This window comes from Musa acuminata, chromosome BXJ1-2 (genome assembly GCF_036884655.1).
Source record: "Musa acuminata AAA Group cultivar baxijiao chromosome BXJ1-2, Cavendish_Baxijiao_AAA, whole genome shotgun sequence".
Lineage (NCBI taxonomy): Eukaryota > Viridiplantae > Streptophyta > Magnoliopsida > Zingiberales > Musaceae > Musa > Musa acuminata.
In genome coordinates, this window is record NC_088328.1 from 26,663,650 (window position 1) to 26,679,950 (window position 16,301).

The 16,301-nt window shown below is 42.5% G+C and overlaps 3 protein-coding genes, 1 long non-coding RNA gene and 1 other non-coding gene across 9 annotated transcripts; 3 read left to right on the forward strand and 2 right to left on the reverse strand.

Annotated features, from left to right (window-relative positions):
* The first annotated feature begins 741 nt into the window (after positions 1 to 741).
* LOC135606004 (LOB domain-containing protein 4-like) lies at positions 742 to 1,906 on the forward strand. Of its 4 annotated transcripts, none has more exons than XM_065096697.1 (3): positions 742 to 890; positions 1,004 to 1,261; positions 1,370 to 1,906. In XM_065096697.1, the coding sequence occupies exons 2-3, from the start codon at positions 1,085 to 1,087 to the stop codon at positions 1,712 to 1,714; spliced, it is 522 nt and encodes a 173-aa protein (XP_064952769.1). In that variant the 5' UTR covers positions 742 to 890; positions 1,004 to 1,084; the 3' UTR covers positions 1,715 to 1,906. The 4 variants fall into 4 exon arrangements, with proteins under 4 accessions (XP_064952769.1, XP_064952754.1, XP_064952767.1 ...); XM_065096682.1 differs by having other exon boundaries at positions 746 to 890; positions 1,367 to 1,906; XM_065096695.1 differs by having other exon boundaries at positions 869 to 890; positions 1,009 to 1,261; positions 1,367 to 1,906.
* A 297-nt stretch (positions 1,907 to 2,203) lies between these two features.
* Positions 2,204 to 6,176, reverse strand: LOC135606013 (uncharacterized). 2 transcript variants are annotated; one of them, XR_010484642.1, is made up of 3 exons: positions 5,935 to 6,176; positions 4,483 to 4,684; positions 2,204 to 4,154 (listed from the first exon to the last, which is right to left on the reverse strand). It is a non-coding gene; the product is annotated as an uncharacterized LOC135606013 (long non-coding RNA). The 2 variants fall into 2 exon arrangements; XR_010484643.1 differs by having other exon boundaries at positions 2,233 to 3,290.
* Positions 6,177 to 6,300: 124 nt separating this feature from the next.
* Positions 6,301 to 10,285, forward strand: LOC135606010 (uncharacterized). The gene is made up of 8 exons (XM_065096706.1): positions 6,301 to 6,464; positions 7,862 to 7,943; positions 8,856 to 8,909; positions 8,993 to 9,084; positions 9,181 to 9,294; positions 9,548 to 9,615; positions 9,718 to 9,829; positions 9,934 to 10,285. Exons 1-8 carry the CDS (start codon positions 6,408 to 6,410, stop codon positions 10,027 to 10,029), a joined length of 675 nt encoding a protein of 224 aa, XP_064952778.1. The 5' UTR covers positions 6,301 to 6,407; the 3' UTR covers positions 10,030 to 10,285.
* Positions 10,286 to 10,821: 536 nt separating this feature from the next.
* TRNAQ-CUG (transfer RNA glutamine (anticodon CUG)) lies at positions 10,822 to 10,893 on the forward strand. Its single transcript has one exon. It is a non-coding gene; the product is annotated as a tRNA-Gln (tRNA).
* Positions 10,894 to 11,118: 225 nt separating this feature from the next.
* On the reverse strand, positions 11,119 to 15,434 carry LOC135606016 (homeobox protein knotted-1-like 2). Its single transcript, XM_065096716.1, has 5 exons — positions 14,885 to 15,434; positions 14,693 to 14,806; positions 14,482 to 14,620; positions 11,731 to 11,984; positions 11,119 to 11,547 (listed from the first exon to the last, which is right to left on the reverse strand). Exons 1-5 carry the CDS (start codon positions 15,221 to 15,223, stop codon positions 11,338 to 11,340), a joined length of 1,056 nt encoding a protein of 351 aa, XP_064952788.1. The 5' UTR covers positions 15,224 to 15,434; the 3' UTR covers positions 11,119 to 11,337.
* Positions 15,435 to 16,301: the final 867 nt, after the last annotated feature.

Sequence of the window (16,301 nt, forward strand, 5' to 3'; positions counted from 1 at the left end):
GTACATAATTGTATTAGTTATGACACTTGAGCTCGCCTCAAGGTGAATCAGTAATTGACTTCAAGAAAAGGAGCATGCCATGCTTGAGCACTTGAGCTAACCAATCTTAGAGCAGATGCCACTCTCACATATGAACACACAGTATTTTGGCTGGAAGAGAAAAGGACATTAACTCGAAACAAAGCCATTAAGAAATCTCTCTCTCAGAGTTGTGGGCTCCGTAAGATCCCTGCAAGATTCGTGTCCCTCTCTCCATGTAGTGGCTAGCAGATACGTACAAGCGCAACCGGATGCCGACATTCCAACCTTCAGGTTTCAGTCAAAATCCACTCACCCACAGGTAGATCCATTTTACCGCATGCGTTCTCCCTAGTCGCCATGCTTTAGATGGGTACAGAAACCGGTTGGGAGCCCTAAAATTACGGAGAGCAAGACTTGCGTTGAGCTGAATTCTTTGACGAAGTGATGAACACTAAAAGTTCAACATTCTTCGATCTATTCCTCATGAACAAGTGCAGAAAACTAATGTCATGCTGAAAGGATGATGAACAAGAACCAAATTTGCTTCTTGTTCTTTTAATTCCTTGGACTAAAAATGGTAGCAAGCAGGCACATGGTGTTGCTTGTTCTACTTGTGCGCTGCACCTGCTCCTGGGTGGCCTACCAATCCTGCGGTTTGTCTGCTCTCATGCTCGAATGTCACTAGAAACTGCTACACTTTGTTGGTAGACGTAGACATACTGATTAAAGAGACAAGGAAGACAGATCCAGTGGAGCTGAAATCTCTTCACCATGTCCACAACTGTGCACAGCATAAACAACACAACATGTCAACCAACATCTTCGACTTCGCCCTGTTGGGACCCTGCCCGACTATCCTCAAGCTTCAGGTTTCCTCACCGACTCCCTCACCCACCGTTGCTTTATTGTCCTTTGGGTTGTCCTCATTGCTTTCTTTACGTTATTTTTCTCCCTCACTCTCGCTTTGTACAAAACTATTTAGGACAGGAATGGTTTCTGACTAGGGTGCTCAAAGGCAGTTGGTCCAGTGGATACTATCCGGGGGTTGGAAAGCATAGGAAGGATGACAGAGGAAGGGAGAAAGAACAGCACGGTTTCGCCATGCGCGGCATGCAAGCTCTTGCGGCGACGGTGCACACAGGAGTGCGTCTTTGCTCCATACTTCCCAGCCGACGAGCCGCACAAGTTCGCCATCGTGCACAGGGTATTTGGAGCTAGCAATGTCAGCAAGCTCTTGCAGGTCTCTCTCTCTCTCTCTCTCTCTCTCTCAGACACACACACACACACACAGCAATTCTTGAAGAGTATGGCTGCAGAGACGCAACACGTGAAGCTTTTATGACAGGAGATTGCAGTGCAGCACCGAGGGGATGCAGTGAGCAGCCTGGTGTACGAGGCCAACGCCCGGGTGCGGGATCCGGTGTACGGGTGCGTCGCCGCTATCTCCTCCCTCCATCGCCAGATCCAGGCGCTCCAGGCTCAGCTGGCCGTCGCCCACGCGCAGATGGCGCACCTGCGCACGCAGAACGCCGCCTGCCTCGACCGCGTTGGCCTCGGCCACGGCCAGATCTCCATGGGCGGCGCAGGTTGCAGCACCAGCACAGGCTCCTCGTCATCCCTGTCGCCCAAGCACCATACCCTGGACACGGTGGCGCTGGACCAGCCTGGCTCCAGTCAGCCACCAGTTTGGTGATAGAAGCCATACAACACCGGTGTTCTCCTCCTCTTGTGAATAGGATTTTATGCCGATGCAGCAGTCTACTATATTTCATGATCATGTCTGCATATTGTTCCTTCTTCGTTGTAAGCATTTTAAGAACATGCGACTCGGTATTCCATTCTACTATGGTGTAATAAAGCAGCAGATATCTTTATCACCGGCCAACATCTCATCGTGATCTCTCACAATCATGTTACCGATATCTATTATCATCTGCTTGACATGATATCACCCTCTAATCGTTACGACCGGTGCCATGTTCTCAGGGTTTACTGCACGATCACATCTAATGTAGGAAAAGATCAATAACAGTTCAAGATATTAAATTATGACATCAGGTGCAGCGATAGTAAATCTTACTATATAAAAGTCACTTAGGTACATAATCAATATAGATCGATACTATTTATAATTATATCTAATTCAAAAACTAACTTAAGCTTCGAAGAGACGTATTCTTCAACACATTCTAATTCAGTCACTAATTAAAATATTAAACATGAAATAATATTATTAAGAAATTTATCTAATTCTTATAAATCAAGTCAAATATTCAAAGCAGGAAGATTGGGAACGATTGGATTGGCTGGCGATCCTTATTTTGATTTGATCAGGGGTGGGCCCATCGGCTGACGTGGTTAACCTAATCGAAGCAGCCGGTATTCTTTCCTCGTATCCACGCCACTGACACCGAGAGAAGCAGCGGTTGGATTATTATGCTTCTTATCTTTCTCTACCACTTTGGAGAAGCAGAGCAGTAGACAGAGAGAGATGATTGAGATCGGGCTTCGGTTGGAAGAAGGAATAGCAGATGTTACATGAACTTTTCTGAGGGCGAGCATGAGATCTCTTCTGTGGAGAGCGAGTCCGTGACAAGGATATGATCCGCGTTCAACTTTCCATTGATCTACCAGACCAGTCTTGGCTTTTTGTTGAGGGATCAGCGAGAGAGAGGGAGAGCAGAAAGAAAGATCAAGTTTTGATTGCATATGGGGAAGAAGAAGGCTAAGAGGCGGTCGATCAGCGAGTCGTCGGAGCAACCCGTGGATAAAGAGCAGGCTAAGAGAAGACGAGGCCGGCCTCGGAAAGTGGTCGCAGAAGAGGAAGATAAGCTGAAGAAGAAGAAGGTGGGGAGCGGAGGCGAAGAAGAGGAGCGAAAGGGAGCAGAGGAATCCTGTTCCTCGTTAGCTGCAGTTGCTGTTGCTGATGACGATGATGATGATGATGATGACGAGGGGAAGGAAGAGGCTGGGGAGATGGAACCAATCCAACATCAAGAGGAAGAGGACAAGCCAAGGAGCAGAACAAGGAGAAAGAGCCAGCAGCCCCGCAAGAGCACCTAAACCCATCCACTGTACACTTCTGCTAGAGTTCTGTGTTGGTTAGATAAATCCATTTTACCTTTTCCCTCTGCTTCTTCTGCTTTCTTTTCTTCTATGCTAAGCTTTCATGTTGGAACTTAGCAGTTGTTTGATTGCTCCATCTTGGTGAGATCATTGATCCCGAGAATGGGCTTGAGCACTACTTATGGATACTGTAGTTCTCTTTCCTGAACAAAACGAGAGAGAAACTGTCAGTGTTCAGCATATCCTTGCATCTATATCGATTTTTATTGGGAACTATATACATGTTCAGTGATGGTTTATCTTCCTGTGCACTATAGAAGGGCATAAAAATGCTAGTGTAACAATAGTTTCACAAGAAGATAGCATATTCAAAATTTTACAGAGCTACACAAAAAATTTGATGCTTTCTCAAGGTATTGCAATAGTTATTTACCTATTCAATTACTGCTGGTCTATTTATAACCAGATCAAGAGCTCCTTCAGATGGTCCCAACCCACATTAAGTGCCCTTACCAGACATCAAGGTTAAGTCTTGCAGCATCCTATTACATAATAGTAGATGACTAAAGCAAAGGATACCTTATACTAGAACAGCTAAAGTAACATATCCCATGGGTAACTAATATCATTCTTTTTTTGGTCATCTACCAGTATTATTTCTTTGCTGCAGCACCCAACTTAGAATCATAGGTCATATATTCCAAGGCACATCACACTATATACCACATCATCATAAGCAACAACATTAGTGCACACCATATTAGACAGCCCTAAAAATGAATTGGTGAAAATATCTGAAACAAATGTTTAAGATAAAGAAAACCAATGAGGGCCTTCATACTACAAAGCTGGATGTGACAATGGAAGCTTTTCTTGCCAACAAAATTGTGCTATGTGAGAACCTAAGCATTTAGGTAGGCCCAAACGTCATCAATTCGATGAGAAGGTTAAAAAAGATGACCCAACTTTTACGCATTCCCAGAGGTCAATGCAACCGGAAAGTTCAAAGTAAAGTTGCAGCTACCTTGCTTTCTGAGATGTACATAGGATAATTCTCCCAAAATTCCCTGCAACAGATGTAGATAACCAAGCCGTCAAGATTTAGAGCAACCATCTCATTATGATCTCATTGATAGAAGCAGATGTTTGACCAAACATCTAAATTTGACCTTCTCATTGATCCAAATAGATGTGTAGCAAAAACACTACATTTTGACCAGTTCATTGGTCAAAAGGATTCGGATTCCTCTCTGGAGGGCATTACATGCAAAAATTTATCCTACCAGATTAGGCTATTCATAAGTTCACAATCATGTGTGTCAGCATCCTGAGAATAATGCAGTACACATACTTTACAGCTAGAGTTAAAACCATATTGATAAAAGAAAGATTTACCAGGATAAAACTGATTTGGCAGTGCAACTACTTGTTGGGAAAAAGGCATAATGCTATCTGAACCTGAACCAGCTAAATCTGCCGAGCAGCTCCATGGTGCCTCTTTTCCCTTGTATCGACATTGATCTGGATCAAATTCTCTGCACCATATATACCCCAGGATCATATAGTCTTCCGTCTTAGATGACTTTCTTGTAGACACCTGTTGCCAGTTATGGTAAATTGAAATCAGTTGCCATGGAACACCACCAAGAAAAATACAGGGCATTTTACAAATATCTGCTTTCTCTGTTCTTTCACATGATGAGCTTTGATCCCTAGTCAGTCAAATCAGTTCATTACTAATGATATCAGAATTTCAATCTTTTATGCATGTTTAATGAATCTGACAATGAAACAAGCCAAGCATTAGTAGTAAGTAGTAACACACCCGTATTACATACTCATGAAAGCTAGTTCTGGACAAATCTTTGGCAACATTCACATAGCAAAATTTGACAACTCTCTCCCAAGGTTATCATAAGAGTGGAGCATAAGCCCAACATTTGACAGCAATATCTTGCTTATCCTTTGCGTATAAGTCATAAAGAATATAAGCAAAATTCAGTTGCCCCTTAAACAAGCCACAAGAAACACAACATCTCTTTGGTGTGATATGCTTTCAATCAGAGACAACAAGGACATGCAACTCTAAACTTCCCTACTGCCATTTGTCCCTGAGATATTGTTTTACTATCACCGACTATGTATTATTCGCTGGCTTGTGCATTTTTATAAGCATGATTGCATGTGGAAGAAGCAGCACAATAGCTACATTTTTCGAAATCCTAGCACCAAATGTTTCACTGGTAGGAATCTTGAATCTACCCAACTTTTCTCCAGCATAAATAATCATGTAAACACAATTGACATCCACACTGGGTATTCCACTAATGGAACAATTCCTTGTAACCCTACTTGACAAAATTCTACTTTGAACTTCAATTTTGTGCTATTTATGTACATTATAATCTCCATTTTTATTATAGAGGCAGGGCAAGATGTTATAGACATACGGCCTAACAGAAGATTGCCTTGAACCACAATCGGGCAATTCATCCATCCATGCGCTCGAAGACCAGGCAGCCAAAGCTCCACAAGGGCAGAAAGGATGGTCAGAAGAAAATACAATGAGCAAAATGAACATTCAAAACCTTCTGTCAGTTAATGTTGCACACTTGTGAACCAGACAGAAGGATTGACAACCAGAAGCAGGATCCAAAGTGACATCAGAATCACCAAATCAGTCTTACCTATGACTCTCTATGCCGCAAAATGAGTGCTTGGCAGTTTCATATCGCTGCAACAATGATGTAATTGGCAAAAAGATGCCTTATTTAATCAATTCAGAAGCTTGTTTTCAGTCAAGTGCATCAAAAATATTTAGTAAAAGAAATGGCAAGAGAAAAGAACCTGTGCCGGCGGTCGACGAGGTCGAAGGCGAGGCCGAGGGAGCGAAGATGATCAGAGAGGCGGCAGGCGAGGGTCCTCGTCGTGCCGGTGGCGGAATCATACAGGATATTGCCTCTAGGCCTAGGGTTTCGATAGTCAAGGAAAGAAGGTGACGAGAGGGGAGGCGGCGGCGGCGACGGAGGGGAGAGCAGGGAGAATGAGTCGAGGGGAGGGTAGATGACAAAGGGGTATTTTGGATTTTTTGCTGCCATCCGGCGGGACGGATGGAACCGGGCCTAGTAATGGGCCGGATTTGAATACGGATCAAGATCTGATCCGTTACATGAGTCCCTAACGTTATATTGGGCGTGACCGGGACGAGGCGTCATATTCCCATCGCTGCCCCATTTTTCGTTCGCCATATCTGGCTTTCATTACGTTCGTTTCCGTATCGTCGATAGGGTTGCAGCGCTCTCTCCATTTCCGATCTCTACATGGCGGCGAGGATCATGGCACAGCGAGCTATGCAGGCTTTTCGTGCAGGGCAGCCGGTACAATCTCATCCCCTTTCCTCAACTCCATCCCAGATTTATTGATCTATAACACATGCCCTCGTGCGATTGGGATTTCGAACCCGAAAGATTTCATCTTCGTCCGGGATTCGTTTAAGAGAGAAACAAAAGAGTACCATTGTGATCGGTTTCATCTCCTTAGATCTGTAGATTGTGAATCATTAACAAAATTTGACTTTATAGTGATCAGTAGCTCGGGTCTGGGAAGGTGTTCATTTGATTAAAAACGTCATTTTTTTTTGTATTTGATGGTATAAATCTGCATCTATGAAGAATTTTAATGATCTTCCTACGAGGAATAGTAGCTGCTCATGTTCGTTATTGATATATTTTCTCATCATGGTGCCCGCTTCCTGCTGCCTAGGGCATGAGTGTTTACACATGATCTAGGTGATGAGTAGACTTTAGTATTCTTACTTGTTCAAGGTTGCTCTCCACTTGGATATCTTGTTCTTTATTGAAAATAAATAGGAAGTAAGCGTTACAAAAATAAGCTTGGGCTTGATGGTATGTGGTCTAAAGAATAGACAAGTAATTCTTGATATAGGAAATAGATATGTGATGACTTATTTTGTTGAACATTAGAATTAACATGACTTTGTTATCTTTCTACTTTTCACAAGAAACAAACCAAAATATTGTTTTAATTAAGGTATGCAATACCGTACCGTATCGGTGTTTCGAGGTTGGCTCAGTACCGTACGGTACCATGTACCGCTCGGTACACCAGGGCGTACCGAGTAGTTTTAAATATTTCTTTCTCTTACTGTAGCACTGTAGCACAACTGGTCTGGTAGCAGACGGTCCGCGTATTAGTATGCCGTCGGACTGGTATGTACCGCCTGTACCGGGCGGTACTATTTAAAATTACATACCATGGTTTCAAGTATCTCAGAGAATCTTTGGCATGCCAGCATGTTTAGGAATCATAAAGCAAATATGGCATCTTTTTTTCCTGAATTATGTGTGTTTCGAAGTAATTGTGCCATCTTTTTTTTTTAATGGTATTCAAAAGCGAGTACATTAGATTTTTTCCTCCCAAGAAGAACAAAATATGGAGATGTATTTTGATACAGTTTGAAACTTTTCCTGGTAAACCAATGTTTTCTGGACATGTTGTTGGGATCTTATTTGTTGTTCAAAATGAAAGAAACTTTTACTGTCTATTTCATTTTCCTCTTTAGTGATCACCATCAGTGTTTCTTTCTTAAAGTAGACGTACGTTCAGATGCTTATTCAAAAACTACAAAGTTCATTACTTTGGCAATATCTTTACTTTTTTCACAACAGCTACAATTGATCATGCTCTGCTGTAGCAAGGAATTTTTTTTTTCTTCTGAGAAGAAAGATATACTAATGTTTTCATGTAATTATAGGCCCAAGGTAGACAAGCTTCGTTGGTGTTGAAAAATCACTGGCAATCATTCAATTCAGGCTCATCATCTTCAAAATTTAAAGGTTAGAATAATGATGTCGTGCTGGTGGGGCAATTGCTTTAAGATATCTGTGCAGTTTCCTTATATAGTTGAATGCATCAAATGCAATGATACATTATCTGATTAGATGAGGATGATCAATATCAGAGTGAGTGAGCATCATAAGATTACTGGTGAGCCTGATTAGGTGATGATGATCAGACATAATGTCTCTAGTAATTATGATTCTGAGCTTCTTTATAAAGACAACTTTAGCAAATACAACAATACATTGTCTAATTAGAGAATGATTATAGATATGAAGGTGAGCCAGCATTTTAATATTACTAGTAATCCTAATTCTTCTCGGCTATGTATGCACGTACCACACTGGCTGAGTAAGTGTTTTGAGCCTAATATTTATTCAGGATAAGCATAGATGTGAGGTCCTATCATCCTATTTAATATTTTTTCTTAGCATGCATAATTTGTTGCAATAACTTGTATGGAATATACATGGTGATGACCTGCAAGCCTTGGGGTTTCTGCTTTGAGTCCCAAGTTTATAACATATAGTAAGAATGCCATGCCAGATAGTTTATATGGTATTCCAGAGAATAATAAACCATCGAACACTTGTTTTGATCCCGACGCTTGGTGATTGACAGAGTGGCTAGTCAATTGTTGTAATTGTCTTTTGCAACTTGGTTAGCCTCATTTTCTATTTTTTTGCATTACTGAAATGTTTGTGCCATCTGGCATAGCACATTCAATTTCTCTAAACTTATATGTATTTGTGTTTGTGTGTTGCAACTTAACCATCAGTATTAATGGTTTTTACCATAACTGATGAGACTCCAGTTTGTGGTATCTGGCAAATTTGCAGCATGTTCAAGTGGCTGATTTCACTAGATAATTATACTAGTTATTTATTTGCTCATCTTCCGATATGTAGATGATGAAGAGAAAGAGAAGCTTGCTAAGGAGATTGCCAAGGATTGGAATGCTGGTAGACTTTTAGATTTTTCCTTTTGAAACTTCAAATCACTGTTGGTTTATACTCAGTTCACCGGTTCAAACACTTGAGTGCAGTTTTCGACCGCAGTATAAATACACTATTTCTGACTGAAATGGTGCGTGGATTGATGCTGACATTAAAGTACTTTTTTGAGAGGAAAGTTACAGTAAGTCCATTTTGATGCTTGCTGTTCCCCTGTATTGGTCATGCATCTCTACTTGTTTTGACTTCAGATTTTATATTTTCCTTCTGCTTGTCACAGATAAATTATCCCTTTGAGAAGGGTCCTTTGAGCCCCCGCTTTCGAGGAGAGCATGCTCTTCGACGTTATCCGACTGGTGAGGAGCGGTGTATTGCTTGCAAGCTTTGTGAAGCGGTACGTATTAAGATGTTGTGTAGCATTGATAGAAAAAGGGTATTTGTTTCATGATCTTTACAGCTGGTATTGATGTTATATCATAAGATAATCAGAGTGTGGTCTATAAGTATTAGCCAGTATGTATCTATTTCGTTATACATGATTACAAACCCCGACATAAGGATACACCTTCTAGACCAGAGTGTGATATAATGCACATTAGTTCATATGAACCAATGACACATTTTACAAGAGCATGTCTCATTATCAGATATGCCCAGCACAAGCAATTACCATCGAGGCAGAAGAACGAGAGGATGGTAGTCGTCGGACTACGAGGTAGTAGGCTCCGACCAGTGATTTATATTGTGATTCAAATCATGCTTTGTTACGAGTTCCCTGATTAACCATGCGATTGTCACTTCAAACATGATTTGCTAGGTATGATATTGACATGACGAAATGCATTTACTGTGGGTTCTGCCAAGAGGCATGCCCTGTCGATGCCATAGTTGAAGGTCCCAACTTTGAGTTTGCCACTGAGACACACGAGGTGGGTCATATGGTTTTTCAATTGTGGTGCTGCTGCTACTTTTCTTTCTCGGTCACTTACTCACATGTAATTGGGATTTTATTGGTGCTCTTTAAACCTTGCAGGAGTTGTTATATGACAAGGAGAAACTGCTGGAAAATGGGGACCGTTGGGAAACCGAGATTTCCGAAAACCTCAGATCTGAGAGCCTCTATCGCTGAGTTGTTGTGGCACTTGCCAGGCAGGGGAGGTGTTGCTACTCCTCTGCTAAAAACCGAAATAAGAAGCCTCTTTTTCTGTAACTTGAACTTTATGGTTGCTAATTAAGATCTCTGAGGAGACACCTAATTCATAACATGCCCTTCCTTCCCTTGGAAGAGTGTTTCTAAACATGTAAGTGGCGCTATTTGGTGGTGAACTCAACATTCTGCAATTGTTGTTACTGCTACTCTTTTGTGAATGTAGAACAATTAAGTACACCCGGATCGATTGTGCACTTTCCAGGTTGTGGTGAGAAAGAGCGATATTTCGAGTATTGCTCTTTACCTACTTAGTTGATAGAATACAATGAAGCTTTTTGTGAGATTTTGTTAGTATATATTTAAGCTTTGTTTGCAAATTTGAAAAGGGTAGCGAGGAGAAGAAAAAAGTTTTCACAAAGTTAAAGATGCAGATGTGATTGGGTTTCTTCAACATTCATAACAACCAGTCACAGAAGATCACAAATGGTGCATGTTAAGTTCTCGATATAGATATATGGCAGCATCGAAACAAGGTTAGATTGGTTGATGTTAACTCATGTCAACATTCATGTGTGCAACACAATCAATACCTTATTGATGTTCTGCTGCTGCAGATTGAACTTCTTTAAGAACACTACATATCGTTTGAGCCTTCAGTTTCGTATCATCATAACCTAACCCAAAAATCATTTTATAGGGCCAAATGTGATCAAAAGAAAATACAGTAAAAAATTGGTTAAATAATTTTAGGTGAGACAGTAATCACAACATGGTCCCATGGTCTAGTGGTTAGGACATTGGACTCTGAATCCAGTAACCCGAGTTCAAATCTCGGTGGGACCTATTTTTTCGCAGTCATTCCATTTCAATTGACACAGGACATACAAGTGTAATATGATGGTTTCATTCTGTGCATGGAAGAAGACAAAACACCTCATAGTGATCCTTTTTTTCTGCCTTTCTCAACCAAATCAAGAGGAAAAGGATATCAATCAGCTTCGTTATGGTCTAAAAGAGCATTCCTTCCACGCACACCTGAAGACAATCCCACAGCAGAAACACCGAAAAAACTCGAAACCGAAACATCTCCAACAGCTATAATGCAGCATTACACAGTAATAGCTTCAGGTATCGATCGGGTCACAACGAAACTATTAGTAGTTGTACAAGCAATGACCTGAGCAACATGGAAGAACTTAGCGGCGATTGGATCGAGGATGCAATGCTTATGTATGGAGAGACCTTAATCTTCACCTGGAGAACTCTTCAAGTCGGTAGATGTGCAGATCAGGGACCGGTGAGGTAAACGCCATTGCCCATGTATTGGCCTTCCATGTACAGGGAAGCAGCAGCGTTCTGCGGATGAAACCCATCCATCACGACTAAGTGCATGTCCTCCGATGGCTTCCAATGCCGTTTCCTTTGGTTTATGAACCAGTTGTTGATCTGCTTCTGATCAAGGCCTGTGGATTCGGCCAGCGCCACCTTTTCGGTTTCCTGCGTTTTGTCACACAGATCGAGTTACAACAGCTTTCCTTTCAGGAGCAATCTTTGTCGAACTATGTATACATCAAGAACATAACAGCGACAGGCAAAAAGAAGCTTTCGATTTGGCAATGAGATATTTGATTCGGTTTAATCTTGACGAGGAAAATACACCGGGAATCACTGAACTCATACCGATGGATATGGCCACTTGTAGTGCAGCGCCCACCAGCTGAGTAGCTTCTGCCGGGCTTCCTTTGGCAGCTTCCCTTTCTTCTTCTTCTTGGACAGCTCTTGCCTGAGGCTGCTCAAGTACCCACTGTACTTCTTCAGAAGGTGGTGCTTCAGCTCCTTGTCATCGGCGTGAGGATCTATCAATGAAACATCAGTTTCACCGCCGCTGGCATCGGCCTCCTCTTCAGAGGATGCAACCCCTTCGCATCCTTCATCTGCAGGTCGAGAAGGAACGATTAATAGGTTAGAAAAACGCCAGCGATCAATCCTCTAATCTAAGCATACTACAAGTGATACACTTTGTTACGATGATCTTTAATATTTGAATTCTTCTAATCATCTATTACTGATGTTTAAATACTTTTCATGTCCACTTTGTTGTTGTGACTTTGTATCATTTCGGTTTGTTTAAGGGGATAAAAAGAGCTGTCAGATCCATCCCTAAATATTAGTCCGAATTATCCGAGCATCTCAATGACCAAGAATTGAGATTAGTGTATGTATCCATACTATTTTCTTCATATATATGAATTACACATTTGTTATTGAGGGCTAAGCTATTCAATTTTTTGTCTTATCATCTTATATATTTGCATATTGGGAGGACTCTTACACCATTTCTATACCTTGTTCCTTCATTAAGTGTGTGTTTCATCTCTCTTTTTCCTTCCTCTCTCTCTCTCTCTCTCCTCATCTCGTGTTGGTGATTCTTATTTGGTTCCTTCCTTACAAGAGACCATCTCTTGATCAACTTAGCACCTTTTTCCAGCTAAAAAAACAAAAAACAAAAAAAAACTTTAACATTACAAGATGTTGAATTCGCTCTAACCAATCGGCAACTCGATATCTCCTATATAAATTATAAGGGAGTTGGATCAAACATGATAACTTTGTAAAATTGGAATATGATATTTAACATACTCCGATATCAATTCAATCAAAAACTATGAAACCTGAGGAACTTTGTTAAGCGAATGCGAACCTCTTCGAGACAAGTTTAAATCTTAACAAAGGAATAGTTGCAGTTCACTACAAATTCTTAGGCACGAAACCGAGAAAAAGTTGAACAGATGAAAGACTAGCATCATTGACATGATCTTTAGCTCGACTTCAAGTGATTCACATTCAAGATTCAACTTCCAAAAGTATGGGAGGTCCGACAACGATGAAGAGGACTTACCACAAATATATTTGAGGTTATCTTTATGAATCTCTTCCGCTATTTCATCTAAGAAGAACTTGAAACCAGCTTCAATCTCATATTTATCGAGCACCAAAGCAATGCAGCATTTAACGATCCTTGGATTCTATATAGTTTGTCAAACCGGCACATTATGGATCTGTAGGTGCAGCTTAGGGAGCAAAACTTTCTCATAGCTATAAGATCGAACAAGATGACTCCCAACAGCAATGATTCCAAGTGCTTCGAGATATTCGGGAATGAAACAAGAGTGAATCTTTTGATCAAACCAGAGGGCGAAGTGCCATGCATAGGAAACTTAAGCCACAAACAAACGAGTGGATCAGACTCGATTGTCTTCTAATTCCGTGGCTAAAGATGGTGGGTATAATTGAGGGATTTTGGCTTCATGGAACTAAGAAAACTCCACTGTTCTTGGGTGGTGATTTAGTTGGAAGGAACTAAGAATTCCTTTTCTCTTTGTGTGTAGGAAGAAAGGAGTAGAGCACCTTCAAAGACGTAGAGTTTGTGGCTTAATGTGCTCGAATTTGAATGCTTTAGTACCTATCCTTTCATATTCATGTAAGTTTATGTAAATGTAGAGCAATAGCTATGACATATGAATAAATGCACACTATCTGCAGAGTGAAATGATCAAATTTCTAGTCATAGTATCTTATTTTCTATAGCTCCAAAGCCAAAGAAATCACTCATTTCACCCTTGAAAATTGGAAGTAAGAACATTTGCACTACCGGTATTAACATACTTTTGGATAGATTTGTTTGTATATGATACATTCCTAACTTAAGCATCACTACCTGAAGGATTAATAGTAGCAAACTAGTAGGTAGAAGCATCCTCGATGACCAGTAGGAGTCACTAGAGCAGCCTCTCTCTCTCTCTCTCTCTCTCTCTCTCTCTCTCTCTCTCTCTCTCTCTCAAGGGTTCAATAAAGCAGAAGGAAGAACAAGGGTGTTGATGCTAGGGTTCTTCTGGAGAGAAGATTAGCTTTGGAACCCTACGATGACCCTTGTGCTGTTGCCAGCACCGAAATGCTAGCTTATTGCATACGACCGTGTGGTGTTCTCTTTCTTGCTTGAACGGTTCATTTTACCCTAGGAAACAAAGAGCAACCCAAGGGAAGAGAGAGGAGACGATGGAGAGGTCGATGGCTAAGCTAGCAGCTCCCTGCAGAGCCTGCTGATGGAGATGTCGAGGGGTACCTCCTTCCCTTCCTACCCATGTCTCACGTTAATATCTCGATAAAAGCTATGAAGTAGACATGAGTGCTCCCTGTTGTTGCATACACTTCGTGAGACTCCCTTTCTAGGCATTCACACTACCGTACCCCATCGCCATCGCGCTGTTGCAGGGTAAAGTCCTAAAGACTCCTCCCAGCTGCAGAAAACTACAGTTCCCTCTCTCTCTCTCTCTCATTCTGTCTCTCTGACACAAAGACGCACAGTGGATGGCATCAATTTTTCCGGGAGATAAAGGCGTCGTATATATGATGGATGACATGTATGTTTACCGGAATAGAAGATCCGCGACGATGGAGTGTTGGTGAGTGCGTTGAACTGTGACTCGACCCTCCTAAGGAAGTCCGTGGCCTCGTGCAATGGCCTCGTTAGCTCCTCTCGGTACTTCACCAGCAAACCACAGTATGCTTCCTGTTGTACTCCAGGAAGTTAGCTTTGGGACGGCGAGGGAGATATGGAGGGAAGAGAGTTTGGGGGCGTCACCATGAACTGGTCCAGCTCGGGGTCGGAGGAGGCCTCCTGACGGCAGCGGGAGCGCGACTGGAGCTCTCGGGCTATGGCCGAGAGCCGTGCCACCACGTCCGGCGGCGCCCCCACCTACCAAAATAGCATATGGATTTCAGGTAAAGAGCTCGATGGAGTATTGTCGCAGTCGGAAGGGAGTGGTGAGCATACCGTTTGGCAGTCGATATAGGCACCGATGAGGGTAGAATACTGAGGGTGAGACATGATCTTGGCCTTGATCTCCTCTGTATCACCTGGAGAGATCTCTCCCTGTCCTCGTCCATCGACTGCTCTTTCCTGAGATGATGATGGCTGTAGAGAAGACCCAACTTCGGGTTTAAGCGGTACGGGAGGTTGGAGGTAAGGTAGGGTTGGGTGACAACTCCGGCCATACGCGGCGGCGTTCAGCTGCGCAGCAGCTGATGTGGTGGTGGTGGTCGACGAGGGAAGGTACAAGAAATTAGCCCCCCTTGATGTGCTCCCACCTCCCAAGTGAGAGAACTCCTCCATCCGATCCGTGAAGGATAAGGATGTAAAGAGGATAAGCGAAGAACCAAAAACAGCGCGAGGAACAGCTCTACGGCGGAGGAGATAAGTTGGTGGGCTGCACGAATGATTAGACCTACCTTGCTTATTGCAAGAACGAAGACTTTGAGACGAGATCGGAAGAAGAAGAAGAAGAAGAAGCGAATCATGGACCAAAGACCTTCCGAGAGAAAAGAGTTAAGAGAGAGAAGGGAAAGCTACATGATCTGGTGGCTTTCTTTTCCGATGTCAAATCAAGTAGACGGGGAGATGGTCTGTTTCACTGGCCATGGCCGTTCCATGTCGCAAAGCGAAACCTTTGTCATCATAAGCACCCACTTTATTACCACCAGAGTAGGGGGGAGAGAGAGAGAGGAATGGATATGTAACACACCACTGCCTAATGTTTGGGTGCATGGTCTTGTTGTTGCACTGTACCGCAGTACTGCGCCAACTACTACTAAGCTCCCACAGGCCAATCGTCCCGTTCTTCTCCAGAGATATCAAATTAATGGAGGTCTCGCTGCGAGCACGAATCGGTCGGCAGACGACCGGCACGCCATCCCCATGCTGTGGTGTCCGAAAAGACTCGCCCGTCCTTCGGAGCTGCTCACAGCAAACAGTAGCGATCATTTCTTCTGCGGGCGGAAGCAAGAAAGATTCCATGCAAAGAATGTATGTCTCGAATCGATGCAGTAGACATGTTGCATGACCACAACATGTAAATTAATCGTCTCCCTGAAACCCTAATTGATTTGATCCAAAACAACGCATGCCTCGAGCTCTACTGTAGTTTACGAAGATGGATGAGTCGAAGTGCACTCGATTTAAGGGGATTGAATTGGTATGAATGCGTGATGATGATCTCAGTGGGTGTTGGCCAAACTCATCGGGATCTATGGGTAGACGATGCTTTCCTCGAATGGGGAGACAACTGAATGGTCTATTCCCTTTATGACTACGGTGCTCGAGCTCAATCATGTATCAGCTCAGTCATCAGTTTGCATTCATGGATCATCTCTATGTGCATATAAAGTTGATTTCTCTTTCTTGAGGACGGTCC

Excerpts from the sequence above, each read along its gene's own strand:
- LOC135606004 (XM_065096682.1), top strand. The coding sequence starts at position 1,085 with ATGACAGAGGAAGGGAGAAAGAACAGCACGGTTTCGCCATGCGCGGCA. Across the intron at positions 1,262-1,366 it reads ATGTCAGCAAGCTCTTGCAG|GAGATTGCAGTGCAGCACCG; the intron begins GTCTCTCTCTCT and ends CTTTTATGACAG.
- LOC135606010 (XM_065096706.1), top strand. The coding sequence starts at position 6,408 with ATGGCGGCGAGGATCATGGCACAGCGAGCTATGCAGGCTTTTCGTGCA. Across the intron at positions 8,910-8,992 it reads TGCCAAGGATTGGAATGCTG|TTTTCGACCGCAGTATAAAT; the intron begins GTAGACTTTTAG and ends ACTTGAGTGCAG. Across the intron at positions 9,085-9,180 it reads TTTTTGAGAGGAAAGTTACA|ATAAATTATCCCTTTGAGAA; the intron begins GTAAGTCCATTT and ends TGCTTGTCACAG.
- LOC135606016 (XM_065096716.1), bottom strand. The coding sequence starts at position 15,223 with ATGGAGGAGTTCTCTCACTTGGGAGGTGGGAGCACATCAAGGGGGGCT. Across the intron at positions 14,807-14,884 it reads CCTATATCGACTGCCAAACG|GTGGGGGCGCCGCCGGACGT; the intron begins GTATGCTCACCA and ends CTATTTTGGTAG. Across the intron at positions 11,548-11,730 it reads ACAAGTGGCCATATCCATCG|GAAACCGAAAAGGTGGCGCT; the intron begins GTATGAGTTCAG and ends GACAAAACGCAG.